Source organism: Magallana gigas, chromosome 8 (assembly GCF_963853765.1).
Source record: "Magallana gigas chromosome 8, xbMagGiga1.1, whole genome shotgun sequence".
In the NCBI taxonomy this organism is placed as follows: Eukaryota; Metazoa; Mollusca; class Bivalvia; order Ostreida; family Ostreidae; genus Magallana; species Magallana gigas.
The window spans coordinates 5,144,421-5,161,238 of record NC_088860.1 but is presented as its reverse complement, the minus strand read 5'-3'; the positions used below and the strand labels follow the sequence as shown (position 1 = coordinate 5,161,238).

At 35.0% G+C, this 16,818-nt stretch overlaps 2 protein-coding genes across 2 annotated transcripts; one reads left to right on the top strand and one right to left on the bottom strand.

Annotated features, from left to right (window-relative positions):
• Positions 1-737: 737 nt before the first annotated feature.
• LOC105318948 (spermatogenesis-associated protein 24) lies at positions 738-6,745 on the bottom strand. Its single transcript, XM_011416279.4, has 6 exons — positions 6,575-6,745; positions 4,600-4,677; positions 4,167-4,229; positions 3,092-3,222; positions 2,539-2,609; positions 738-1,906 (listed from the first exon to the last, which is right to left on the bottom strand). Exons 1-6 carry the CDS (start codon positions 6,743-6,745, stop codon positions 1,677-1,679), a joined length of 744 nt encoding a protein of 247 aa, XP_011414581.2. The 3' UTR covers positions 738-1,676.
• Positions 6,746-7,003: 258 nt separating this feature from the next.
• Positions 7,004-12,338, top strand: LOC105318949 (pantothenate kinase 3). Its single transcript, XM_066068158.1, has 7 exons — positions 7,004-7,142; positions 7,470-7,822; positions 7,934-8,178; positions 8,404-8,580; positions 8,822-8,945; positions 9,514-9,639; positions 11,575-12,338. The coding sequence occupies exons 1-7, from the start codon at positions 7,031-7,033 to the stop codon at positions 11,662-11,664; spliced, it is 1,227 nt and encodes a 408-aa protein (XP_065924230.1). The 5' UTR covers positions 7,004-7,030; the 3' UTR covers positions 11,665-12,338.
• Positions 12,339-16,818: the final 4,480 nt, after the last annotated feature.

Genomic DNA, 16,818 nt, shown 5'->3' with positions numbered 1-16,818 from the left:
TGGTTTTACTCTTTAAGAGGGCTGGGTGGTTGTGTCCATTCTACACTATATCTGTCTCCTATTTAAAAAAGAGTTCTGTACGAATGTATAGCAAATTATTCAAATTTCAAGCTCAAATAAATGGATTTCGTTTTATTTAATAATACATGAAGTTTACAGATAAAGACAACATGTCTAAAAATATAATGAAGATATGATGGTTGATTTGTTGATCATGAAACCTTCTTAATGTTTTAATTGTATTGAAACCCGTTTAGATTGATCAGTGTATCTTCTTTTATTACATCTTCAGAATTGAGACATTACTTATCTAATACCGGTATAAGGGCATGACATACAAATAACCTAATGTAAAAAATACTTCTGAAAAAATTCCTTTCACCTGTTACAAAACTTAAATAAATAGCTACCTTAGCATTCGATGTGCTGATCTTACTAAAAAATATCTCCCCAAAACAATTTAAAAGCTGACCCGAAATCTTCACATCCGCTATATAAGGAGGAAAGCACTAGTCATGCTCCAGTGCATTCAGGTATTTTTTGCGAATATGTAAAGAAAGGTAAAATAAAAAACCAAACATATATAACAGAGCACTAAAAAGGAATTTCCGATTAAACACTGAACAAAATAGGCTGCAATCCAGGCTCACTTATTTCATTTGTCTTCACAAAACAGCGTGTAAACGGTTTGTCGTCTGTTCTGTCGCTGCACACGCATAAACATAGACGATATATCATGCACGAATATGATGTTTATTTGAAGAAGCATAAAACATTATCATAAAATGTAACCTACAATTGCAAACGTGTTCGATGTGAGCTAGAAGCAAAACAACATTTACCGTTTTTGTGCAAGATAATGGGTTTGTCTGATTCTTGCAAAGAGTTTTACTCTCTTCTCGAGTGGGGTTTATTTAATCATTTTCCAATTCTAAACAAAAACAATCCATGTACTTAGAAGCCAATGCAATATGTAACTGCGCCGACAGGAAAGCAACCGACTGTAAATTTCTCGAGGCTTTAAATTTACCCATGGCATGTAGCAGTAGAGGAACAATGAAATAAAACATGATGACTAATAACTTTTATGACTTCATATCAGATTTCTTTTAAAGATGGAGAAATACTGCTATGTCATATTTTGGCAGTGATTTTGAAATATACCAGAACATAACTATCCCTTATTACACAAGTATAAAAATGTTGATTTGTTCTACAATATCAAGATACTTATCTTTTTCAAGCACCCAACTACATGATTATCAAAAGCTTCCATAAATCTCTCTCTCTCTCTCTCTCTCTCTCTCTCTCTCTCTCTCTCTCTCTCTCTCTCTCTCTCTCATGCAATAATATACGATGTTTCAACATAAACAACTACACATTACACATTCTGTACACAGGGAAATATTTGCCCATTTTTATTTCTGTCCCTTTTGCCCTAATTGTCGGTGGGCAAATTTAAGACATGGCGAATTCCTGGGTGAATTCAAAATGGGGCAAACTGTTTGCAAGTGTGAAAGGGCAAAAAATACACAGGGCAAAAATAACCCTGTTTACAGTGTATCACCTGATCCTGAGGTATATTGGACGGACTAAAACAATGATTTCACAAGTTCCTATCAACACTACACTGAGTCACACCTTCCTCTGTCAATCATTCAGTGTGTTCCCCGGGGTCACCTCTTGGTTTTGGGTACTGCCAGCAGTCTGTCTCGGGTCTTTTTCTTCTGTTCTTGCTCTTCCATCAGCCGGTTGATGTATTGCTGCTGTTTTCTCTCAATCTCCAGTTCCGTCACTTGTTTCTTGTGCTCTATTTCCTTTTCTTTTAACTTCTTCTCTAACTTTTCTATTGCTTCCTTCTTGTTGCTCAAAACCTTTTCTTGTTGCTCTACTTTTTTACTTATTTCTGAAAAAGTTTGATTTAGTGTTACAGTAGCTCAAAAAAAGAGAAGTTTATGCTTATTCTTTGCACAAGCAATATTGCAAATTTAACTAAATATCTTTCAAAAAACACCTTGTAGTTGTGTAACCCATTATAGTGTATGCTATATGTACATTTCTATTTACTGCATATTTGTAATTAAATGCCAAGAATTGATGTTGACATAAAATCACAAGAAGTACCCCTCTTGGATTTTAAAATCTTGCTATTTTTTTCTGACAGTAATTGTTGTGACCTAAATGAAATTATTATATAAGTTCTGCGTTAATGATTTTGCATGCCCATGATTTGATACAAAACGGCAGAATTATGGAATGAAGAACTCGCGTAAGATAAGGAATCTACGGTACATGTATTGAGAAACAAATACTTATTGCTGTCTGCAGGATCTGGCTCGTCTATCTGATTGTGTTTCTGCTTGTGTGTGCAATGTTTTTGATGTAAGCATTATTTATTATATTAGTTTTACCATGGATTTGCAAATATGTATACTACACAAGAATCGTTTTAATTAAATTGCATGATTAAACATCTCTGGTGATGGAACTACAGAACACTTTACTGTATTACTACCGTCAGAGCTTCAGGTACATTACCTGTACATTTTGTTTCTAATTTGATATTCTTTGATGTTTCTTGCATTGCTTTGGATCGTACATCACCGAATCTACAAATACAGTAAACAAATTGTATTTGTTTAAACAAGTTAAACAACATGTAATAATAATATCTTATCTATGAATGTACACTTCATATGTGTTTTACAATGTACTAATTAATTTAATAACCTAAATCAAATAACAAGGGATATCCCTACGTAACCATTGACTCATATACATTGTAATTATATAACTACCATTTGTATTGCTTTATTACTTGTATGTGTATATTAAAGTTTACATAATACTGTAATAACTACAATTTATAGTATATGCACTATGAGTCTACTAGGATATGTATAAAAAGCTATCAATTACATGTATACTATTAATAAAAAAAAGGATCTTTTTAATTCAGATGCCTTAGCAATCTCTATAAATATACCATTAGATATCATATTTCAAAGATTTTTGATCAGGATAGATTATTTATCGGTTAACCATTGTCAGTACATAAATTGATATATGCAGCAAAGTTCTAGTAGCTTACGCTCTTTGGAATGCCTCTTTCTCTCTGGCTAACTGTTTAGTTAAAATTTCAACTTCTCCAAGAGCAAACTCCAGTCTGTCCGTCACCTCTTGCAGAGCTGTGCGGGTCTTGGAATGTTCTTTTCTTTCCTCCTGAATTCCCAAATGGTTGAAATTGAGTTAAGTTACATTAAATGAGCAGGCTCTGTAGTAGCTATAGAAAGTTCTTTGTTTGTTATCTGTATGCTTCTTTCTTATAAACAGTTTATAATTTAGAAATAACAATGGACAAAATATTTTTTCATTTTTTGATCTGTTGGATGTAAAATGATTTTAAACATCAATAAAAATGTGCATGTACATCTTTGTATGTCTCAATGTAGGAGTTTTATTTGAGAAGTTTGATGATTTTTGGGAGTTGATTTTAATCAACTCTCCTATGCAGTTATTCTGGCAAACTGAAAGTGAAACAGTGTTTGGACCTAAGCACAAATCATCACCTCTGACAAGACGTAGATCTTGAAAATACACATGTAATAGATAAATTCGGTGTACTGTATGCTGTACCATTGTTTTTCAAAAGAAACATATTTATAAATACCTTGAAAATAGTCAGATTTTATATCGTAAGAATAATTTAATTGTTTTTTGTAGTTGTATGTATTCCTACGCCAGAGTTCAATATAGTCTCGTTCAACCAGACACTCAGCTGTCTCCGTAAATCTCCGACAAGCAGAGAGTCTCTCTTGGTAGTCGGAGGTAAACAGAGACAGCCGAGCGTCTGGTTGAACGAGACTAGAGTTCAATATTGTTTAGATCTAGACGTGTACAATTTTTAGACACATTTCGATTACTGATACACAGTTTGATGGAATTAATTCTATCTTTAAATATTACACAACATGATTCATATGGGGTTTTCTTGAAATTCTTGTCGGAAAAGTTCGAAAATTCATATTATAAAAATGTGCGTAATTCAAATACAGATTAGAAACAACTTGCCAGGCAAAGTAACATATCATTGATTTTAAAATTGATAATAATCAATAAAATCAACCGACAGTACTTCAGTACTTTGTTTTATCGTTGTTATTTACCTCTAGCTGTGACTCCAGTTCTATGTAGTCTGCCTTGCTAATATAATCCTCTTGCATTGATCGCTAAAAATTCAAGTAATTCCTCAATTCAAATTTCACAAACACTTCATTACTTTTCCAATCAAAATAACTTAAAATATGCAGGTAAATTCAAAAAGTATGATTATTTTCTTGATTCCCATGCATGTACCATTATCAAAAATTAATTACGTCCAGGAAATACTGACCTACATTTGGTGACAAAAAAACATAAAGTCAACTTTTTTGGGTCACAAACAAGATTCATTTAAATGCATTTGTACTTGATTAAATACAGTACAAAATGAAAACTTTTAACAGTGATTTTAATTTGATTACATTTATCCATATAACTATATCATTCTACTTGAACTGCTTGTATACAACAGAGCAATGCCTGATGGACAATACCAACCTCCAGTTTGCGTAGATCCTCCTCGTAAGTATCTCTAGAGAGATAACTTTCCCTCAGGGTTGTCTCTTGAAGTGAAAGCTGCAATAATGTAATCAATGAATATCAGTACATACATAATACGTAATACCAGTTACATCTACATGTACAGGACCGATCAACCCAACTTAACACCAGAGCAGGCCGCGTCTTAACCCCGGGTCTACTTTTGGAGTTTACTTGGGACTTACTTTGGGTCTTCTTTTTGAAAATTTGCGTCCACTCAGGGTTTACTTTGGGTCTACCTGGGGTTTGCTTTGGGTCAACCTGGGGTTTGTTTTGGGTTTACTCGGGGTTTGCTTTATTGGTCCACTGTACGCTCTGAGGTGTGAAGCAGAGCCATCTTTTATCTTACAATTTTACTGCCTGTAATTCCCGCCCCTTTTAATTCAAAAAATACACGTAGCATCTGCCGCCGTCTGCTTTCAGGGGTATTATTCTGATTGGAGTTTACTCTCAGTGTCCACTCTGGGTGTACTTTGGGTTTACTCTGGGTCCACTCTAGTAAACCCAGAGTAAACCCCAAAAGTAAACCAGGGGTTAATTGGGGTTAACATTTTATTAGGTTGAGTCTGATCGGTACTGTACATGTACTGTTAAGTTAATGTATTGAGATAGAACAATGATATAAGAAAGATAATTCAAAATCAATATTTCGTCACTATGACATGACATGTAGCATTAAAAGGTTTATTTGATGGAGAAGAAGATGTCCCTGCCTAGTGCCTATACACATATGTAGTTTCCAAGTTGCTACAATTTTGACTGATATACTCTGCATCAAGGATATGTACAAAGTTTTATTAATATTAAAATATACTATTAAATAATATTAAATTATATTATATTATATTTAAAGAGTGCTCAGTCTTTTTCAGCATTAAATTGCATAAAAATTGTTGTTAACAAACTTAAGAAAATTAGAACAATTTTATTAATAAGAGCTTGGATTTTTCGTTGGGCGTTACTATCAACTTCGCTAAGCACCAGCTGTGTTTTGTGAAATTGATGCTGTTTCAATGAAATACCGGATGAAGTCGGACAAGTGCCATTGCATTCAATGTATTCATATCTATCTATAGTCTGTCCCAAGTTATTGCTTCCATCACTTTTTAATGCTTTTTAATAAAAATACACATACCTGTGAAAGAAATACAGTTGAAATCGATAAAAGTGATTATATCCAAGATATCTCATTGAACAATTATCATTTTTCACTCATAAAAGTTCACAGGAACGAAAACAAATTTCTTACGGAGATTTATAATGGGAGATGTTTACATCTTTTCTCCATTTGGAAGTACTCGGGATACCTCGCGCAATTTTTCAACTTTATCATCCGAGCTTATTAATGGCTGATGCAATGCAAAATCCCCGTAGACTTTCTATTTTGGGATGTGTATTGAAACCTGAAGCGGTAGAGGGGGCGTTTCAAAACAGATAATCTGGACATTTTTCATATTAGTGGATGAACGTAGTTTGAGCACAAAGGTATTTATGATTATCGAAATATCAAGCAAAAAGTGGTGGAAGCAAAAAACTCAGGACAGAGTATAATAGCCAATGACTGAACAGTTAACCATGAGTAGACCCCTCCCTCATTAAATCAGATTTTGTCACGCATTGCCATAATTCCAAGCTCTTGTCAATTCAGCTCTAATGAAATGTTTTGTTGAAGAGGGGTTAACTGTACAATATTCATGCTTTATAAGAGGCCTACATATATTTCTTTGAACATTACAGTTTTTGTTGCAGTTTGTTTCTTAAATTTTCCTAGCTTTTAACAATAAAATATCAGCAATTCCTCTATGTGTTAACAAAAAATCGGGCTGTATCATCAACATGATATCATTTGCACCACATATCATGCAAGTGGAATGTAACATTGCTAGCAACGCCACGACAGAGAAAATTCGAACAATAAACAAACTTGACTCACATCGTCGCTGAGCCTCTCTATGACTGATTTCTGAGTCAAAATGACGTCCTGCAACTGTCGCTGGACCAACACATCCGTGGGAATGGAGTCCTCCTCAAAGGTCGGCGATTCTTCCAAAACTGTCACGGTTTCTGTCGGCAACATCGACTCAGCCATGGTGTCAGATTCCATTTTTCCGGAACATAAAATTCCATCCTGTTACATTTTGCAGATTTCAGAGCGAATTCTGTTTCCTGCGTTCTAATTGTTATACAGACCTTTATAACTCTCGGCAACAGTTTGTTTGTCTGACTTGTAGGTTCGTTGATCACTGAAAAAAGAACAATTTATACAAATTAGTTGTTCTAGTGTCTCGGGTGTTCAATATATTTGGTTTAATACATGTTAGATTGTGCATCTTACAAAGCATGTTGGGCATGGATTAAGTACATGGATTAAGTACATATACGATTAGGCATGGAATTTCCAAATGCCGACGGATCAAAAAATGGTCCATTAACAATTGAGTGCACTGAAAATGGAGACATTGACTATGATCTCCTCAGTCCAAAAGACAGACCTAAACCAAGTAAGTAATGATGTCAGCTCAGGATACAGTAATGTTGCAATGTTACTAGTTGGTTAAAATCCTAATCATTTTATTCATAGGATTTTCTGTCAAAATTTTTAAAAATGATTTGACATTCTAAAAAAAATGACAAATAGTATATGAAATCTTATATTGATTTTGATTACCAGGTAATTAAATTGCATTGGTATTGTGTGGTTTGATTTATTTTATTTAATAGTTTAATGTATAATTTTTCAATCTTGCCAAAATGAAATGATCTTGTGATCCTTTCTAATTCACTGGTTTAGAGTGGCCATTACACTAAAGTACTGTTGATCACTTAAGGTATGCCATGGTTTGGTCTCGACATTGGAGGAACACTAACAAAGCTCATCTATTTTGAGCCAAAAGATTTCACAGAACTAGAGGAGGAGCAAGAAAAAGAGACGGCTAAAACTATACGAAAATATTTGGTAGGGAACACTGCATATGGAACCTCAGGGATACGAGATGTTCACTTAGAAATGAAGGACCAATTAATTGGGGGACGCAGGGGAAGCTTGCATTTCATACGATTCCCAACCAGTAATATGGAGGGATTCATAGAGATGTGTAAAGCTAAACACTTTAACAGTCTAGTTACAGAGATTTGTGCCACAGGAGGAGGAGCATATAAATTTGAAGAGGATTTCTTTACGGTAATTTGCAAAATTAATTTGATGATTTGGGTTTTTTTAAATGACCAATATATTTTGTTCACAATTTTCATGCATTCAAAATTTTACACAGAAAATGTTTTCTTTTTCTAGAAAGTTAGTTTGCACCTTCACAAGTTTGATGAATTGGAGTGTCTACTAAAGGGTATCCATTACATAGACCGACACAATGAAAAGGAATGTTATTATTGGAAAAACTCTCACGATCCTGATCAATGCGAGAAAGTTCCTTTTGATTTTAAAGACCCTTATCCATACATGGTTGTTAATATAGGATCAGGAGTCAGTATATTAACTGTTCATGGACCAAATAATTATCAGAGAGTGAGTGGTACAAGGTAAGTCAAACAGTCTGATTCAAGTATTTTACAACATCAATATGGTACAAAATGTACAAGTTTTCATTTCACTTTCATGTCAGCTCTTTTTGTTGATTAAATAAATCTAGATTTTAATGTAACACATTGATTGCAGAGGATGTAGATGATGATGATGATGATGATGATGATGATGATGATGATGATGATGATGATGATGATGATGATGATGATGATTTCTTACAGTTTAGGGGGCGGTACTTTTCTGGGCCTATGTTGTTTATTGACTGGGTGCCAGACGTTTGAGGAGGCAATAGAACTAGCATCACAAGGGGACAACAAGAAAGTGGACAAGCTTGTCAGAGACATCTATGGTGGAGATTATGACAAATTCAAACTCAGTGGGGAAACTGTAGCCAGCAGGTAATCTACAAGCATTCATTTTATTTTTTAAAGAAAAACGTATCGGTTTAAAATACATGTTTCATAATTATTGCTTTAGTGGTACTATAAAGATGGAAATATTAATGAAGGGGAGATATACCGGTATATATCCAAGTTTTGCTATAACGTCAAGTTTTACTAAACTTATCATCAGGAATACAAACAAACACTATTTGAAGTCAGAGAATCAATTTTGATACGTGTGTCATTCCTTATTTAGTTTTGGTCATATGAACCAAGCTGATAAAAGAGAGAATGCCAGTAAAGAGGACCTCGCTCGAGCTACACTCACCACCTTGACCAATAATATAGGATCCATAGCCAGAATGTGTGCTCAAACTCAGGTAAGTGACTCAACAATGAAAAACAGGTCATTTGGTGGGTCACATTGACAAATGATATAGGACCCACAGCCAGAATGTGTGCTCAAACTCAGGTAAGTGACTCAACAATGAAAAACAGGTACTAAGGTGGGTCACATTGACAAATGATATAGGACCCACAGCCAGAATGTGTGCTCAAACTCAGGTAAGTGACTCAACAATGAAAAACAGGTACTAAGGTGGGTCACATTGACAAATGATATAGGACCCATAGCCAGAATGTGTGCTCAAACTCAGGTAAGTGACTCAACAATGAAAAACAGGTACTAAGGTGGGTCACATTGACAAATGATATAGGACCCACGGCCAGAATGTGTGCTCAAACTCAGGTAAGTGACTCAACAATGAAAAATAGCTACTTAGACAAGTCACATTGACTAGTGATATATGACCCATAGCCTGATGATTCCATAGTTCATGTATTTATACAGTATCTTATAGAGAACCAATGATTTAAGATCTAAGAACTTCGAGGTATTGCCTGAAAGATATTGATCTAGACTAATTATAGAGTTCTCTGTCTCTTTAGGGTCTCGAGCGTGTGGTGTTTGTGGGAAATTTCCTGCGTGTGAACACAATATCCATGAAACTCCTTGCCAATGCTATGGACTATTGGTCTAATGGAGCCCTCAAAGCTCTCTTTCTGGAACATGAGGTAATTCTTATTAAGGTTTGAATTAATCTTTGACTTATCAAATGTTTAAGGTATTTTCATGTGTATGTAAACATTTGTATTGGATTTTAAAAAAGGGCTGGGAAAGATGAATGAATTGTAATATTGTCTCCTTGCAAAGTGATTATTACTTCCAGGATAGTCATTGGGTCAGACCCAAATATAGACTCTATATTTTGCCTAAAGTAATATGAAATAATTGGGGCATATAATGTATATATTGGACATATAGTGTATATAAGTGTTACCCGAATCTGTCTGTCATACCATCATTTTTAGTTTTCCTGAAAAATACCAGACCTTTTTTTGCTATGCTTTTAGATTAGGTATAAATGATTTTGGTAAGTGTCTCTGTATACATGACTTCACAAAAGTCATTCTCACAGACTTTGAAAATTTCTACTTATTCACAGTTCCATGCTTGTAGACAATGAGCTTATTTTTTTATATGTGTAATTATACTGATGACTTACAAAATTAATGAAGTTTAGTTTCACAGCTTAACTAGTGATTGAAGTATTTGCACCAAAGTTATTGCCCTTAGACAGAATGTCTTAGTTTTTTCTGTCCAAAAAACAGTGTAGAGTGTTGTAGAAATTAATTTTGATAACTAAAATCATCATCTGTATGAGTAGAGAATACAATCAAATTGTACATTTTCCCTTCCATCAGAAAAGAATATTTTGTAGATCATTTAGATATTTGCCAATGAGAATAAAGCTTAGTCAAAGATTGACCTTTATATCCTTTATGTGACCATGAATTATACAGTTGCAGTTTACATAAAACATGCTGTTTATTGCTGATGGAGTCACATCACACTGTGTGTAGAATTAAAACAGGTTTAATGTGATGTCACATAAGAGGAGTGAATATTCATAATAACAAAAAAAGTGTGGGACAGACAGACGGACGGGCGGACAGACAGACAGATGGACTGACGGACGCAGAGGAAAGCTATAGTCCCCTCCGGTGAAAACTGGTAGGGGACTAATAAGTGTATGTGATAAAGCAGCCATGTGTAGGAGATGGAGAGCTACACAGACTGTGGCTAAGATCATGTTGTAAGCTCAACTTTGCAATTCTGTGTCCTAGTCATCATAAAAATTTAAGTAATATAAATCTTGATTACAAAAAATTAATTACCGTTGTATTTTTTAATCTACTCTCATGGCTAATGGGAATAATTTTTTTAATAAATCAAATTTGAATTTTCTTTTTAATTCAACAGATTCTTTTGTCAATCAAAGATTTACATAAAATTCATACAGTAAAACTTTGTTATAGCGAGGTCCTAAGGCCCAATGGATTTACTTGTTATATCCGTATAATAAATTCGTAATAATGACTGTAGCGAATTCACATTATACATGCTTTCCTTCAACAGGTAATAATTTTTGCTAATTTAGGCTTAAAATAAAAATACATTCTTGTGTTACTTTTAATATTCAGATTGTGAATTGAAAAATTTATATAAAAATAAAGTCAATCAAACTATCATGTTAAACAGTAGTGCCATCGTTTTAAACTATAAAGAAATTCGTTATGAAAGTGTTAAATTCCGTTATTATTCACCTCTATGGGACTCAAAATCATTTCGCTGTATCCGTAAATTTGTATATTCATACATCCATATCCGAATCCGTTATAACTGTAAAAATGTTCCAAAGATTTGTTAAGAATTTTACCGGGAACTCAAAAAAACTTCGCTATATCCGAGAATTCTCTATCTCCGTGTTCATACTAAACGAGTTTTACTCTTCTATATTGTTTGAAGCTACTTGAGTACTAGCATAGGGCATAAACTTTAACTTAGTGAAGTGTGGTAAATCCCCAAAATTAGAAATTGCTGGGTGAGAGTGTGCTACAAACATTTTGTTTTTGTATGCAAATTTATATTGTTTTTGTTTCTTGCAGGGATATTTTGGCGCTATGGGATGTTTGATGGAATATGTGGGCTCTGGTGGGTCACTCAACTTTGAGGCACCCCAGCTAGCTGACCATTGAAGTGTCCAGGTCATTCGGTCCTGGACAGGTGGCAGGTGTTCTGCTTTTCTCATTGGATTCGTTATAATTATTAGGACATATCATCATGTTCTCTTCAATCTTTTATACAGTTCATTTTTAGCAATTCTGAAGTAGATTCCTGTTTCCTCTCTGTTGTAGAAATGTCTTACTTATCTTTTATTTGAGATATTTATGGGTTCCAGGGGCTTGGAAATAACATGAAAGCACAGCTGAACATGTAGATGACATATGTCTTCATTGAACACATAGGTGGTGGATCTTGTTTCACTTTTTGTACATAATATATTTTAATTTCAAATTCAAAGGGCTTTATGTTTTTTAACAATCTTTCACCATTTTATGCAATATTCAACTGTATTACATGTTAAAAAATCATTTCTGAGAATTGAGTGTACTATGCCTAGATGCTTGGCAATCTTTGATAATGATGTAGTAATTTTGGGTATTGCATATTCCAAAACAACGATCCTTGTGAATAAGGAAAGTATATGTATCTGCAAGACCAACAACTCTGTATGTACATTTAAGATTTTAACTTTGATGATTTTTTGTGTACATTATATTAGCTTTGACAGTAGATGCATTAGTTTTGTGTGAGAAGGGAGTTAGATTGTTGTGTACATATTCAATGTTTAGAAGTGCTGTGTTTTATATTCAGAAAAAAAAATCGTGTTCACTATGTGTCTCTTGAGATCGGAAGATGATGATTCTTCTGTAACAAATCTTCCAGAGTTTATCTTTTTTAGAGAGTACATGCATTAATTTCCTATATACAGGGGAACAAAGTGCTTTACGGTTTTAATTGTGATCATAATTCAGACTCGCTGTGACCAGAGAGCTGTTTTATTGACATGTTAGACAATTCATGGTGATTCTGTTGATATATAGTTTGTCTTCACATTTGCACTGATTTCCGTAAAAAGGACAAACCTGTGTAACTGTTTTTGTGATACTTACGTTTATTTCAGTCCACTGATATATCCAAACATTCCAGGGTCAATATTGAGATTCAATAGTCTTACATAGTCTAATAGATGTCATTGTCTAATTAATGTAGTCTTGTAGATGTCATTGTCTAATCAATGCAGTGTTATAGATGTCATTGTCTAAACAATGTCATCCTATTTTTATAGATGTCATTGTCTAATCAATGTAGTCTTGTAGATGTCATTGTTTAATCATTGTAGTCTTATAAATGTCATTGTCTAATCAATGTAGTCTTATAAATGTCATTGTCTAATCAATGTAGTCTTGCAAATGTCATTGTCTAATCAATGTAGTCTTATAAATGTCATTGTCTAATCCATGCTAGATCTTCACATCACTGTATGTTGATAGATGTATGTAGAGATTCAAGTACATGAATCAAAGGTTTTAGGTTTAATTTGTATATTTTATGATATCTATCAGTTACAAACCTATATAATGATATCATATGTATGTTATTTTTTGTGTTTCACACAACTTTTCCTAAAGGAGTAATTTGTTCGGAATGTATCCTAGTTATACTAGTCTAGTATCTATAAGTTACATGATTGTATATTTGTTGTTTGTCCTTCATTTAGCTGGAGGTCCGTTACAACATATACATGCCTAAACAAGATCACCTCCATTTGTATGGTTGAGTATTTGATATATCCTTGTTCTCTGTGTTCTCAGTAAAACCTCTGTAAAGGGTGACAACACCAAACAGTATTTGATCCTGTTAAGGGATCATTGACCGACGGACCTTTCATCCTTGTGTTCATACATACATACATGTATTATAGTGTATATTATGTGTATCGGACATTTGTATATTATGTATATATTTTCTAATTTAACCAGGTCCTTATTTGTTGATAATTATTCTGTTAATTGACCTATGTAACATAGGAAGTGGCATTAATTTATATAATTGTGGTTTTTTAAATTTGAATTACTCTATTTTTTATTCAGTTTTAGTTTAAAGATATAATAATGTTCTTTGTAGAACAATTTCTTGCAGTGTTTCTTATTTATCAATGTAACATGATATCACCTAATAAAAAAAAATCCAGAACTTTTGTTGTATCTTATCTGTAAAAAAATCATGAAGAACTGATGGAGCTTGTTGTGTCAAAGTGATAATATAACAATGTCATGCCTCAATAGTTTTCTGGTACTTTGTATGTGAAGTATAAATTACCACTTTTTTCCTTTCTCTCTTACACTATCTGGTACTTGGTGTATGTACACAGCTATCTGGTACTTGGTGTATGTACACAGCTATCTGGTATTTGGTGTATGTACACAGCTATCTTGTACTTGGTGTATGTAACGCAGCTATCTGGTACTTGGTGTATGTAACACAGCTATCTGGTACTTGGTGTATGTACACAGCTATCTGGTATTTGGTGTATGTAACACAGCTATCTTGTACTTGGTGTATGTACACAGCTATCTGGTACTTGGTGTATGTACACAGCTATCTTGTACTTGGTGTATGTAACGCAGCTATCTGGTACGTGGTGTATGTAACACAGCTATCTTGTACTTGGTGTATGTACACAGCTATCTGGTATTTGGTGTATGTAACACAGCTATCTTGTACTTGGTGTATGTACACAGCTATCTGGTACTTGGTGTATGTACACAGCTATCTTGTACTTGGTGTATGTAACGCAGCTATCTGGTACTTGGTGTATGTAACACAGCTATCTGGTATTTGGTGTATGTACACAGCTATCTGGTACTTGGTGTATGTACACAGCTATCTGGTACTTGGTGTATGTACACAGCTTTCTGGTACTTGGTTTATGTACACATCTATCTTGTACTTGGTGTATGTACACAGCTATCTGGTACCTGGTGTATGTACCACAGCTATCTGGTACTTGGTGTATCTGCACAGCTATCTGGTACTTAGTGTATGTAACACAGCTATTTGGTACTTGGTGTATCTGCACAGCTATCTGGTACTTGGTGTATGTACACAGCTATCTGGTACTTGGTGTATGTACACAGCTATCTGGTATTTGGTGTATCTGCACAGCTATCTGGTACTTGGTGTATGTAACACAGCTATCTGGTATTTGGTGTATGTACACAGCTATCTGGTACCTTGTGTATGTTACACAGCTATCTGGTACTTGGTGTATGTAACACATCTATCTGGTACCTTGTGTATGTTACACAGCTATCTGGTACTTGGTGTATGTACACAGTTTTCTGGTACTTGGTGTATGTACACAGCTATCTGGTACTTGGTGTGTGTACACAGCTATCTGGTACTTGGTGTATATACACAACTATCTGGTACTTGATGTGTGTACACAGCTATCTGGTACTTGGTGTATGTACACAACTATCTGGTACTTGATGTGTGTACACAGCTATCTGGTACTTGGTGTATGTTACACAGCTATCTGGTACTTGGTGTATGTAACACATCTATCTGGTACCTTGTGTATGTTACACAGCTATCTGGTACTTGGTGTATGTACACAGTTTTCTGGTACTTGGTGTATGTACACAGCTATCTGGTACTTGGTGTGTGTACACAGCTATCTGGTACTTGGTGTATATACACAACTATCTGGTACTTGATGTGTGTACACAGCTATCTGGTACTTGTGTATGTACACAACTATCTGGTACTTGGTGTATGTACACAGCTATCTGGTACTTGGTGTATGTTACACAGCTATCTGGTACTTGGTGTATGTAACACATCTATCTGGTACCTTGTGTATGTTACACAGCTATCTGGTACTTGGTGTATGTACACAGTTTTCTGGTACTTGGTGTATGTACACAGCTATCTGGTACTTGGTGTATGTACACAGCTATCTGGTACTTGGTGTATGTACACAGCTATCTGGTACTTGGTGTATGTACACAGCTATCTGGTACTCGCTGTATGTACACAGCTTTCTGGTACTCGGTGAATGTACACAGCTATCTGGTACTTGGTGTATGTACACAGCTATCTGGTACTTGGTGTATGTACACAGTTTTCTGGTACTCGGTGAATGTACACAGCTATCTGGTACTCGGTGTATGTACACAGCTATCTGGTACTTTGTGTATGTACACAGCTATCTGGTACTTGGTGTATGTAACACAGCTATCTGGTACTTAGTGTATGTAACGCAGCTATCTGGTACTTGGTGTATGTACTCATCTATCTGGTATTTGGTGTATGTACACAGCTATCTGGTACTTGGTGTATGTACACAGCTATCTGGTACTTGGTGTATGTAACACAGCTATCTGGTACTTGGTGTATGTACACATCTATCTGGTACTTGGTGTATGTACACAGCTATCTGGTACTTGGTGTATGTAACACAGCTATCTGGTACTTGGGGTATGTAACACAGCTATCTGGTACTTGGTGTATGTAACACAGCTATCTGGTACTTGGTGTATGTACACAGCTATCTGGTACATGGTGTATGTACACAGCTATCTGGTACTTGGTGTATGTACACAGCTATCTGGTGTATGTGCACAGCTATCTGGTACTTGGTGTATGTAAACATCAATCTGGTACTTGGTGTATGTACACAGCTATTTGGTACGTGGTGTATGTACAAAGCTTTCTGGTACTTGGTTTATGTACACATCTATCTTGTACTTGGTGTATGTACACAGCTATCTGGTACCTGGTGTATGTAACACAGCTATCTGGTACTTGGTGTATCTGCACAGCTATCTGGTACTTGGTGTATGTACACAGCTATCTGGTACCTTGTGTATGTACACAGTTTTCTGGTACTCGGTGTATGTACACAGCTATCTGGTACCTGGTGTATGTAACACAGCTATCTGGTACTTGGTGTATCTGCACAGCTATCTGGTACTTGGTGTATGTACACAGTTTTCTGGTACTCGGTGAATGTACACAGCTACTGGTACTGTGTACAGCGTATGTACACAGTACAGAAAAGCACCGGAAAGGCGGTATATCAGCTTGTTACTTTTTTTCATCCTCGCCACTTCAGACATAGTGTTTGACAAATCATTGCATAAAATTCAAATCTATGAATGTGAAAACATTTATTGCCTTTACCAATGCTTACTAAAGTTTTTTGCTGCATTTTTGCCCATACTTCTTAGTTTTTTACTCAACACCAGGTTCTGTGGATACGTCGCTCTCTGGTTGGTGAC

Coding starts and splice junctions, on each gene's coding strand:
- LOC105318948 (XM_011416279.4), bottom strand. CDS start 6,745: ATGGAATCTGACACCATGGCTGAGTCGATGTTGCCGACAGAAACCGTG. Junction 4,230..4,599: donor AGGATCTACGCAAACTGGAG/GTTGGTATTGTC, acceptor TTGAATTTTTAG/CGATCAATGCAAGAGGATTA. Junction 2,610..3,091: donor AAAGAGGCATTCCAAAGAGC/GTAAGCTACTAG, acceptor CTGTATTTGTAG/ATTCGGTGATGTACGATCCA.
- LOC105318949 (XM_066068158.1), top strand. CDS start 7,031: ATGGAATTTCCAAATGCCGACGGATCAAAAAATGGTCCATTAACAATT. Junction 7,823..7,933: donor TTGAAGAGGATTTCTTTACG/GTAATTTGCAAA, acceptor TTCTTTTTCTAG/AAAGTTAGTTTGCACCTTCA. Junction 8,179..8,403: donor CAGAGAGTGAGTGGTACAAG/GTAAGTCAAACA, acceptor GATTTCTTACAG/TTTAGGGGGCGGTACTTTTC.